At 38.4% G+C, this 11,817-nt stretch overlaps 2 protein-coding genes across 2 annotated transcripts; one reads left to right on the top strand and one right to left on the bottom strand.

The window, feature by feature from the left end:
- Positions 1-511: 511 nt before the first annotated feature.
- Positions 512-4,859, top strand: timm23a (translocase of inner mitochondrial membrane 23 homolog a (yeast)). Its single transcript, XM_052103023.1, has 7 exons — positions 512-893; positions 1,240-1,298; positions 3,342-3,435; positions 3,523-3,607; positions 3,793-3,851; positions 4,034-4,144; positions 4,229-4,859. Exons 1-7 carry the CDS (start codon positions 791-793, stop codon positions 4,339-4,341), a joined length of 624 nt encoding a protein of 207 aa, XP_051958983.1. The 5' UTR covers positions 512-790; the 3' UTR covers positions 4,342-4,859.
- Positions 4,860-5,635: 776 nt separating this feature from the next.
- On the bottom strand, positions 5,636-11,420 carry zgc:112285 (uncharacterized protein LOC561476 homolog). The gene is made up of 7 exons (XM_052102990.1): positions 11,307-11,420; positions 10,305-10,791; positions 9,707-9,816; positions 9,515-9,609; positions 8,972-9,252; positions 7,110-7,273; positions 5,636-7,011 (listed from the first exon to the last, which is right to left on the bottom strand). Exons 2-7 carry the CDS (start codon positions 10,459-10,461, stop codon positions 6,832-6,834), a joined length of 987 nt encoding a protein of 328 aa, XP_051958950.1. The 5' UTR covers positions 10,462-10,791; positions 11,307-11,420; the 3' UTR covers positions 5,636-6,831.
- Between the last annotated feature and the right edge of the window lie 397 nt (positions 11,421-11,817).

Below are 11,817 nucleotides of genomic sequence, written 5' to 3' on the forward strand. Positions count from 1 at the left end.
TTAATGTGAACCTGGACATGACATCAAAATCTCACTCTAGCCTGGTATCCAAACAAAGGTGTAATCGCTGTAGAAGGGCTCTGGTATGGATCAACTAGCGTGTTACGAGTCACGACAGTATGCGGATACCATGTAGCTTTTCCTCACAAAAGCGCTTTAAGTAGCACACTGAAGCATCGCTTCCGCGCGCGCGTGCACGCACACACACACACACACACACACACACACACACACACACACACACACACACACACACACACACACACACACACACACACACACACACACACAAATGTCGCAAAATGTCGTAAAACAACAAGTACTTCCCAAGGTAAATCCACTGTCAGGTCCTCCTCAGAGAGCAATAGCATAATGTTTTCATGAACCGATATCATCACCATAAGTTCCGTCTACTATAATAAAGCAAAGAAACATTTATGTAATGTGAATGTAACCTTTCTGGCTGTTTACTGAAATCCTCAGAGATCTCACGACCCATTTTGCGGCAGTCTTACGTCAGTGGTGTCCTTCTGCTTTACGGCAGGGCAGCATGTGGAGGTCAGAGATGCTGCAATACTTAATCAGAGACTGAAAAACTATACTGATCATTTAATATTAATACTTGACATCTCTTGACAGTGATATCGACGAGGGACAGATTTAAAATAGAACCTGATCGAAAAGAAAAATCGCTTGGTGTAGCTAGTTGGTCTTTTTCACACGGGTCAGTGCGGAAGTCAGATCATCGAGTCGGTTCATCTAGTATAATCTGTAAGAAAAGGAAAAAGAAATGGATAATAATACACCTGGATCAGGTCTTAGAGGGGGACTCGGGAGTCTTTTTGGTGGAGGAGCTCCTGATTATTCAAATTCTGAGCTCGCAGGAGTACCATGTAAGTTATCAGTGTCTCGTCCTTATTTACTTTAAGGTATTGTTCACTCAAAATGTCACCATTTACTCACTCCCATGCTGTTCCAACATTGTACGACTTTGCCTATTACGAGGAACACAAAAGGAGATGTTATTAGGCAGCATGTCAATTAAGTTCTGCCTAATATCTTCCAGTTGTGTTCCACCAAAGAAGAAAATGTCACACCATGAGGGTGAGTAAATAATGAAAAAATGTTCATTTTGTGGTGAACTATTCTTTCCAACGCTCACTATTCAGTCTATTTAGTTAAAGTGGAGTATCTATACGTTTGATTAAATGTGTAATGAGCGTTATCTTTTATTCTCAGTGACTGGTATGAACCCGCTCTCACCCTACCTCAACGTTGACCCTCGTTACCTTGTACAGGTAAGTTTCAGTAATGTGACAGTTGCATTTCTACGGAGCCGGACAGGGCAGGATTTTGTTTTTCTGAAAATGTTTTGCTTTCTCTCGCAATACATTTACCAGGGTTTTACTTCATTATGCAGTGGTGTATAGTAATGAAGTACAAATACTTAAGTACAGTTTTTTAATATTTGTACTTTGCCTGAGTTTAAATATTTCTTTGTACTTTTACGTTCACTTCACTGCATATTGACGAGAAAATTTATATTTATACTCCGATAAATTTCTCCAGACCCGTTTTGGACCCTTCTTAGAATCCCCTCATTAGTTTTGCGACTGAACACCCCAAAAAAGCTGTATGTGCAAAAATGCATTCAGATCAGAGATAGCGATGTGTGATTTGTTGAAAGAATCATTTTAGTAAAATCTTTTAAATTTGATTCCTTTGAACTGTACAAAAAGTGATCTGAATGATTTGTTTTGCTAATCTGAATCAAAATCACAAGTGAAGTGCGCACCAGATTATGTGTTCCATCGTCTGTCTTGACTGAAAAAGACAAGAAACTGCTCATGTGGGTTAATTTATTATTTGATAAATTTAGACTTAAACATTACGAAAGCTGTTAAATAATTAAGTTATGTGCGGCGAGTCTCCAGCCTTTCCAGGAGACCTGCTCATATAAAAGTTAATCACATGCGTTTACATTTTACATTTAAACAAGGTATAATGTGTATGAATAATTACCAGCGCTGATGAAAATGTCCAACAATATTTATTTTTATGTGTGAATGAAAACTAGTTTTCTGGTGGTTGTTAAAATGTTATATTTGCTTTGAAGCACATTTATGCTACAGTATGTGGTAGGGTTTCTGGATGGTTGCTAGGGCATGCTATGCAGTTGTCAAGGTGATCTCTGCTGTGTGTTGTGGCACATTGCTACATACAGTATGTGGCTGCCAGGTTGTTACTATGCTGTTGCTAGGTTGTTTTCAGTGTTTTTTGCACATTGCTCTGCAGTTGCCAGGGTGTTCTGGGTGGTTGCTTATTGGCACAAGTGAAAAGAGCCCACCCCCACAAGTCTCTGTTCTGGTCACTAAGGCCTTGTTCAGACTGCCACATAAATCAGATTTTTTGCATATCCAGATTGTATCCAGTTGAGATTTTTATAGTCTGGATAGCAAATAAATCCCACATGAAATCAGATTTTTTCGAATCTGATTCAAACCACACTGGGAGGTGGTTTCAAATGCGATTGCAATCGGATTTTTTTCAGATGCGTCTCAGTCCGTATGCTCTGGCTGCTCTATTCGGATTGCAAATGGTCTTTTGCGTCACTCTTAAGACAACACAAAATGATGACGTCAAAAATCTGTGACTGTAGCTCGGAACATCCCAATATTTACTAGTCCCCTCCATCGCTGATTTGTTCTTGTGCAACGGAGTTCTGCACCGTGACTGGACAGGGCGCTTATTTTGCAGTCTGAACATGACTAATATGACTCAACTCCCTCCTTCAATGTTCCAATTTTTATGGACCATGGTCTTCATTTACACTCATCCCATAAATATGATCATTCTGAGGTGACTTGAATGCGGCATTAAAGGGATAGTTAAAAATGAAAATTCTCTCATAATTTTCTCACCATGATTTAACCGCTGATCTCCTGGGATTTTTACACACAACTGTCTCTATAGTTTACTCAGAATGATGCCAAAAACAAAAAACATCCAGCGGGTGGCAGTTCTGTGGACGGAAATGCCTTGTTGATGAGAGAGGTCAACAGAGAATGGCCAGACTGGTTTGAGCTGACAGATAACTCAGATAACCTCTCTGTACAATTGTGGTGAGCAGAATAGCATCTCAGAATGCACAACCGCGTCGGACACATAGTGTTTCTAATTAAGTGCTCAGTGAGTGTATATTTAAGGGTTTAACAGACAGAAAAATTTGATAAAATATTGTGTACAAATATTAATTGCCTATTATGCCTGTTTTCTTTTTGTTTTTTTACTGTGTTAGAACTTTTGTTGTCAGGTTCATGTTGCTTTTCTCACTCTCTTAGGATACAGAAGAGTTCATCCTACCAACTGGCGCGAATAAAACCCGTGGCCGCTTTGAGCTGGCCTTCTTCACCATTGGGGGATGCTGTATAACAGGTGAAGCCTGTCTCTCTTAAGTCTATAATACATGTCTTAAACTGCACCAGCTTTAATCCCAGTTTTATGACACGTTTTTCCTTAAAGGTGCTGCTTTTGGCACAGTTAATGGTCTCCGTATGGGCCTGAAGGAAACTAGAGACATGACATGGTCAAAACCCAGAAATGTACAGTAAGTGTGTGTTGCATTTTAAATAATTAGAAAGTATGACGTATGAGTGTAGAATAGAGGATTCAGGATTAATTTAAATATATAGAAATGTGAAAATAGAAAAATACAGACTGTTTTGATGTTGATGAATGCTTATGATTAAACTAATCCTGTAGAAATTTTGACCTTTTTTAATGTTTTGTCAGGATTTTGAACATGGTCACACGACAAGGGGCCTCGTGGGCCAACACACTAGGATCTGTGGGTAAGAAATGAATTGAATTCAATAGGCGTGGGCGTGAGCACTCGGAAGTGACCGCAATGATCAATCATGAGAAAACAATAATTGCATGACTCTATCCCTTGAATCATTGAAAAATATGTACATGTCTTTGAATTATATATATACATGCCTGTTGTAATCTTTGCTTCTCTTTATCGCTAAAGCTCTGTTATATAGTGTGTTTGGTGTGGCCATTGAGAAGGCCAGAGGTGCGGAGGATGACCTCAACACAGTGGCTGCTGGAACGTTAACAGGGATGCTTTTCAAATCCACAGGTGAATAGAAGTCATGTTAACTAAAGTGCTGAAAAAGTGCAATCTATGGTGGAATAGAACATGATTTATATCTATTGTTTGCAGCTGGATTCAGAGGAGCTGCCAGAGGAGGTCTCGTCGGTTTAGCCATGTCAGGGCTGTATGCTCTATACAACAACTGGGATCACCTGAAGGGGACGTCACCTTCACATTACTAAGGATGACTGAGAGCTCAAACATTGGACTTATTTAGACTCTGAGCCTTTTTCACCCTCTCCATTTCCATTTAAACTCTTGGAGAATAACCGTGTTCCTCCTTAGGGAACCTTTGGACAACAACATGTGTACAAGTTTCATAAGAAGCATTTTAGGTGTAATATTTAAATTGCAGAGCCAGACTGCCTCCACATGTGTGGAATGCACAGCTGTGAATTTGCTGATAATTAGAACAAGTCAGTCAGTGTTTATATTATCATAACGATCTGTTGTCATGTACGTACTATACATGTCTTGGTCGGAATCAGTTGCAGTTGGATCTTATCTAAGATGACTGAGGAATTCGGAGTCCTTTAATCAGTTTTGTCTATTCTGTATGTGGACTGATAATATAAATAGATTTTTTTCAGTGCTGGCTAGTTTGAAATGTGTTCATTTACTATCCCTAAACTGGCCACATCAGCTCCACACCTACCTAAAATAAAATGCAAGGTTCAAGTGTCTCGGACTCTTCATTTGTGTTTTAGAGGTATTAATAATGACTAAGCAGTGTAACACAATAATTCATAATTAATGATCAGTGTTTCATGGACATGACTGAACTGTTATAGGATAGTGCAGTATTTAAAAGAATGTTTCACAGCGTTTTTGCCATAATTGTTTTGTGGCAATCAATGCATTATTTCGACTTGTCATTTATTTCAATAAAGCAAACATTGCAGTTACAGTAAGGCACTTAAAATGGAAGTGAATGGGCCACTTCATAAACAAAATTTACACTGTTTTAAAAGTAAAGCCACAAGACAAATGTGTTTAGTGTGATCAAACTTATATAAGGTTATATCCAATAATACAACTGAGTTGTAATGTCAATGTAATGCCTGTATTGTTATTCCTGATTTTATCACACTAAAATCATGTACAGTATATTATTTATGTCTTGTGGCTATACTTTCCAAACTGTATTTTGATGTTTATGAATTGACCCCATTCACTTCCTTTGTAATTGCCTTACTATAACTGTGATTTTTGGTTCTGTTTTTCTAATTAAACAAAGGATGAGTTTAAATGATTTAATCAACAATATGCTACACATGCTGTAGTTTAATCTTAATTTATATTCAACCTGGAGCATTCCTTTCAATTGAGTTCACATAATTATTAATTATAATTTTTCTTTTGCTAATTTAAGTTAGCAAAACTTTAAATTGTAATGTACATTGTTTTTAACAGTATTGGTGTTGCACAAAAATTAATCGATGGATATTGTTTACAATTGATTTATTTGTAAGCAGATTAGACAAGTAAATGTACCGAGTACAGATGAATAATGAATGATAATTACCATATTGCTGCAGAATATTGTCCCTCCTTCAGCTACTTTAGATATATTTGATATCCACATAATATTTTGAAAGGATTATTTCTCAACCAGAATAAGCATTATTTGTTCTATAATTTATTCTTAATTATCCAAGCAGTATTGCACCACTACCCCAGACACTCTTTGTAGTTTTAGTAGTTATGTAGATGCATATATTAAATTATATAATTCATTAAAGCCCCCATTTCCACAACTTGTTCAACTGATATTAAAGGGATTACGCACTCAAAAATACAAAAATTATCCAATCATTTGCTCACCCGTATGTTGTTCCAAACCCATATGACTTTAATTTTTCTTTTTTCTGTGGAACAAAAAAAAAAAGATGTCCAGAATGACAGCTGCAGTCAACATTCACTTTCACTGTGGAAAAAAAGGTACAAGGAAAGTGTATGGTGACAGAGGCTGCTATCCAGCCTTAAAAAGAAAGTTGTACAGGTCTGGAACAAAATTAGGGTAGAGTAAATGATGACAGAATTTTCTTTTTTGGACAAAATTTACCTTTAAAGTATCTTGGGGGAACAAACTGATTTCTGATTCTGGCTATATAAAGTGTGAAGTATAACATTTCCAATCTGTGTGGAGATTTCTTACTCTCTGTTCAGCGTCAAAGGGAAACTGCCTCGCCGTAGCAGGTAAAATATATGAGATATTTCTGTCAATAATTGAAACCGTCAAAAAGCACCTTAAGGACTGAGCACTGGACTGCCCAAGAGAGAAAGCGAAAGTAGATGCAAGTCCATATAGAAAAATGAGACCGAATAAGCATTTTGAGTGTAATGTACAATAGCCAGGACTTGTGCAGATCTAGTTTTACAGAAAATGTCGCTTAGCTAACTGAAAGCAGTTAAAAACTTTGCAGTTATGAGCTACAGCGAAGCCCATAAGAATCGCACATGTACAGCAGAGAAACGACCCTCAAAGCAGCGCAAACTACCCTAACTTTGGTGACTGGTGGCTATGTTGTACACCAGCCTCCAGTACATGGACCACAACTGGTTTACCAAGTCCATGGGCCAGACCCTGACCGAGATATGGAGCTAAAGATGTTATAATGACTCTTTTTGGTGCCTGCAGATGTGGGCAAGGATTTCTCAGAGATGAGAAATCAATGAAGGAAGAAGTCCCTGATGCGTGTGGCCTCTATCCATGGGATGTAGGCTGCTGTGCGGGTGAAGACACTGGGCTTGTTCTCCACCGTGCATCCAATGGGACCAAAGCTCACGATGCCATGAACCTCCCAGTGGTCACGCTCCAGCTGACACAGCAGAGGGCCTCCAGAATCACCCTAGAGGAATAAGATCCACACAGAAGGTAGAAGAAGAGTTAAGAAGAGTTTCAAATAGTTTTGAAGATAAACTTGGCCAAATAAACCTGTTTTCTGACCTGACAAGCAGCTGGGGTTCCTTCTGTGTCTCTGAACCCGGCGCAGATCATGGAGTCTCTCACACGGTCACCCCAGAACTTCTTCTGTCGGCAGGTCTTATAGTCAATGATTGGGAGTCGAGCTTGGTTCAGCGTTTCAGCAAGTGACATGTTTTCTTTTCCACCTAAATTTTACAGAAGAAAAAGAGATGCCAAACATCAGCCCTGGATCAGTGGATTACGTCCCTTTGTAAATTTACGATGTAAAAAAATAAGATTAAAATATTCTTTGTTTTTGCTTTAAGGGATTAAAATGAACCAGTTCTACATTTCCATAGCAGTTATTTACTGTACAATCCTCATACTATCTGTGTGCCAATAATTTCATAGCTTCAAGACCCCACTATTTTGGATCAGTGTAAAAGTAGCAGCGCTACTAACTTAACAACATTTTTCAATAGCGTGACAGTAGCTCAACTGTTTTCAATACAGTGTAGTTTTTCCAGCAACGAGCTACATTAAGTAGTGGTGTAGCATCAAAATACTGTAAAGTTTGAAATTTACATTTATGCATTTGGCAGACCCTTTTATCCAAAGCAACTTACAGTGCAATTATTACAGGGACAATCCCCCCGGAGCAACCTGGAGTTAAGTGCCTTGCTCAAGGACACAATGGTGGTGGCCATGGGGTTAGAACCTGTGACCTTCTGATTAACAGCCATGTGCTTTAGCCACTACGCCACCACCATTGAAAAGGAGTTACATTTTGGTCTGTTCTCACCCAAAACCAACTGGATTTCTTCAGAACACATTGATTAAACCACTGGAGGATTACTTTTATGCTGCCTTTACCTCCTTTTTGGAGCTTTTAGAGTTCTTTTCACCATTCACTTGCATTGCCTTTCTAAAAATCTTAATTTGTGTTCAGAAGAAAGAAAGTCACACATCTGGGATGGCATAAGGGTGAGTAAATAATGAGAGAATTTATAGGGCTTTGCCATAATTCACCGTCTTCTTTTTTTAAGCAAAATATTTATTTAATTGCTGTTGTTTATTGCTATATTTCGATAATAAAAAAAGGGTGTTTTATTGGTTTATTAGCTTACTTAGTATAAATGTGTAATCCTGTACTCAGTCAATTGAATGTTGTCACAGTTGTTTAATGTTACCCTAATTAAAAATATAAGTACGATATGTACATAAATAATAAAATAAAGAACTTCCGATTGCAAAATGAAATCATAACATCAGACTATTATATTAAAAATATATATTTTATCTTTAAATAGCTTGAACGTAGTAACTTGTAGTGTAGCAAACTGCTTTTTTAAGTTGAGTAGTTTGACTAGTTTAACTAATTTAATTTATAAGTAGCTTGTAGCTTGGGAAGCTACAGTTTGTGTGTTTTCCTGGGAATTGAACCCATGACCTTGGTGTTGTAAATTCCATGCATTGTCAATACAGCTATGTGCAATAATCAATCCATCCATTCCTACTTATATCCATATTTCATTTATATACTTTAACATATCCTACCTCTTCTTCAATACATTACATCACCTGCACAAATCTGTATATAAATTATTCAAAAAACATTATTGCTCTATTGTAAATTTAATTTTTTTTCATCTGTTATATCTTATTTATTTTATGTCACTATATATATATACTGTATGTTTAAATGTATATGTTTGTATGTAGTAAAACTTGGCAATAAAGCGCATTCTGATTCTGATTCTCTACCAGTTGGTACTTGGAAAACACATCTCTTGTTTGATATGTTGATTGATTGTTCTGTGTGCTTATAAGTATGATCATTTGGAAAAAATTGGCTAATTCTGAATCTGACATTAAGCACAAAGGCTTATGGTGCAGTTCTGTACCTCTTGTGTCTCCCCAGCCGGTCACCCAGCACAAGTGCCCTGGTTTAAGGTTGGTCTGCTTGCGCGGCAGGCAGGCGTAGCGGATGAAGTTAGTGGTCTGGATATCCGTGCCAGCTTTGACCAATGCAATGTCATAGTCCAGCTCACTGTGGGCCGGATAACGGAAGTGTTCGTGCCTGTAGATCCTCTTTACAGGAAAAATACGCTCAGCTGACTCTGCCCTCTTCAGCTGATGCTTACCCACAACGATACGCCATCTGCTAGCATCCTCTGCTTTGCCCCTAATCAAAGGAAGAAGAAAAAGCACAGAGAGAAGGACTTACACACTGAGATCTGTTAATTATGATTCCAATAATTAGGATTTATCAAACAGTGTGTTGAGCATCTAATTCAAATTCTTGCAGGTACTGGTAGTTCATTACATTTACTATCCTCACTGGCTAGTTTTTCTGGTTAAACTGTTTTTCATTTAAATAAAGTAATTCTTGACTATAGATGTGTTAACGTCCTCAGTTTTGGTTTTTGATGAGGATCTTGTCTTACTTTTGGAAGCAATGTGCAGCAGTAACAACCCAGTTCTTGTGGATCAGAGTTCCTCCACACACGTGAACATAATGTTTACTGCCTCTGGGACGAACCTACGTCAATCAGATATCAAACAAACATCAATGACTTCCTCATTTTACTTTTTGCACTCTATCGTAGCCATGTTGTGCCATTTCAAATGTAACTTACCTGCAGTGAGACCTGCCATGGCCAGGAATGGGGTCTTGCCTCGTTGCCTGACACAATGCGCTCCACTGTGTTTGGTTTGAAATGAGCCAGGCCACAGTCCTTTGGCCAGTCTAAGGAGAGTCCAACAGTTAATTTAATGTTAGTGAAGTCTATTAGTTCAATACAATTCACTCTGTCCATGCAATACATTTAACTTTTCCCCCATATAGACAAGGTACTGTACACTGGACTTATGATAAAGCAAATGAGAGGTGTTTTACCAGGACAGAAAAGAGGTAAAGGAAACCAAATTAATATTTGGGTGGAAAAGGCAGCTTTAAGCAGCCTAATATGATTTGCTGGTTTTAGATGATTTAAGATGGTCTCAGCCAGACCAAGTTGGTGCTCAGCTTGTTTAGCTGGTCTGACCAGATGAAAATTCCCCTAAACCACTTTAAACCCAACCAGATCAGGCTAGGGGGCCAGCTAAGACCAGCAATCCAGCTAATACTGTGAGTGTAATGAGTCTAATGAGTGTTTTTTAGCAGTGAGATCTTTGAGAAACAGATATTTGAGCCAGAAATGTCAGTGGTCAATTGGTTTTGATTTGCTTTCTCACCAAGGACTTTGTGCTGTTGAAGGTGACTGGGGTTGAATGCATGGGTGGAGTCTCTGTCCTGCACCAGACCCAGCAGCATTAGCAGCAGTGGAAAAAATGGGCCCCGTACTGCCATGATATACAGTAAACTGTGTGTTGCACTCTGGAGATAACCCATTTATATAATGCCTAGTACAGGGGCGGTCTTTTGTCCACCCTACACCCCTGTCACTGGGACAAATCAGTCTGACAATAGCCCTCCCAGTCCTGGATTGTTCTGGTTGAGTAGCAAAGGGTTTTTTTCTGGCCCCAGGGGACCATGGGAGTTCTATCAGCACTTTCATCTACTTTTGTCCATTGCCTCAGTGCAAAACAACCCACACAGAATGGATTGCCAGTAGTCTCCTTATAGTCATGCCATGTTGACAGCAGTTTGGAGAATAGTGAGATGTTGACCTCCAGATCATTTTCTGCTGCCTTTCAATTGCCTGCAGGAACCCAGATACACCTGTGTAAAAAAAAAAAAAAGAAAAAGAAATTAACAGGCATGACTGAAACTTGTGTAAAGATTAGAAGAACCAATTTTTTAGACAGTTATTTATCCATTGTGACTTACAGTACAGTTATTCCAGGAAAAATACCCTATGGAGCAACCTGGGTCTAAGTGCCTTGCTCAATGGCAAAATAGTGATTGTTCATGGTTTGCTTCTTGCGGGTTAAAATTTTACTATTCAATTGGATCTTTAATAAACCACCTCATTTGTTGGTTTACAATTGGTAAAACACAAAATCGATGAAGCCCTCACTTAAGTTCAAGATAGCAAAGGACTTTAAGATTATACAGCACAATTTTGCATGTTGCTGTAGCTCAACTGTCTTAACAACAAGATCATGGGTTTGTTCCCAGGGAATTCACATTCTGAGAAAATGTATAGCTTGAATGCACTGTAATTCACTTTGGAAAAAATATCTGCCAAATGCATAAATGTAGTGATTTGATGGCAGTTTGATATTGTTTCTCACATGTTACCAGCAGAGGGCATAAGAACCAGACTGGAGAGATTGAAGGTCCTGATATAGGTCCTGCTCAACCTATTGGATTCTGTAAACAACAAAAATACTTGTTGTGGTCCTTAGTTAGTTTGATCAAAAGGAAATCGACATGATGTATCTGAACGTTCATGTTCCCTGAAATCAAACCTATTCAGCCAAAATTACTCACAATCCACATCGCCATCAGACATTTTTGCATAAATTCAAGCGTGAACATATTTCCTATAGTGCAGTCTCAGAGACATGGGAGTAATCGCTTTCAAATAAATAATGATGAGTGTGATTCGAAAGGGTTGCATTTTCACTCTCAAATTACATTTTTACTCCACTGCAGTTGGGCATATGGTTGGTGTTTGGGGCTAGAGTAAATAAAAAATGCATTCCTGTTGAGTTTATTACATTATATACAACTAAAAATACAACTCGCATTTTGCACAACTCTCTGGACATTTCACCCAGATACTGGAGCTCACGTGCCAGC

This window comes from Xyrauchen texanus, chromosome 33, assembly GCF_025860055.1.
Source record: "Xyrauchen texanus isolate HMW12.3.18 chromosome 33, RBS_HiC_50CHRs, whole genome shotgun sequence".
NCBI classification, from domain to species: Eukaryota; Metazoa; Chordata; class Actinopteri; order Cypriniformes; family Catostomidae; genus Xyrauchen; species Xyrauchen texanus.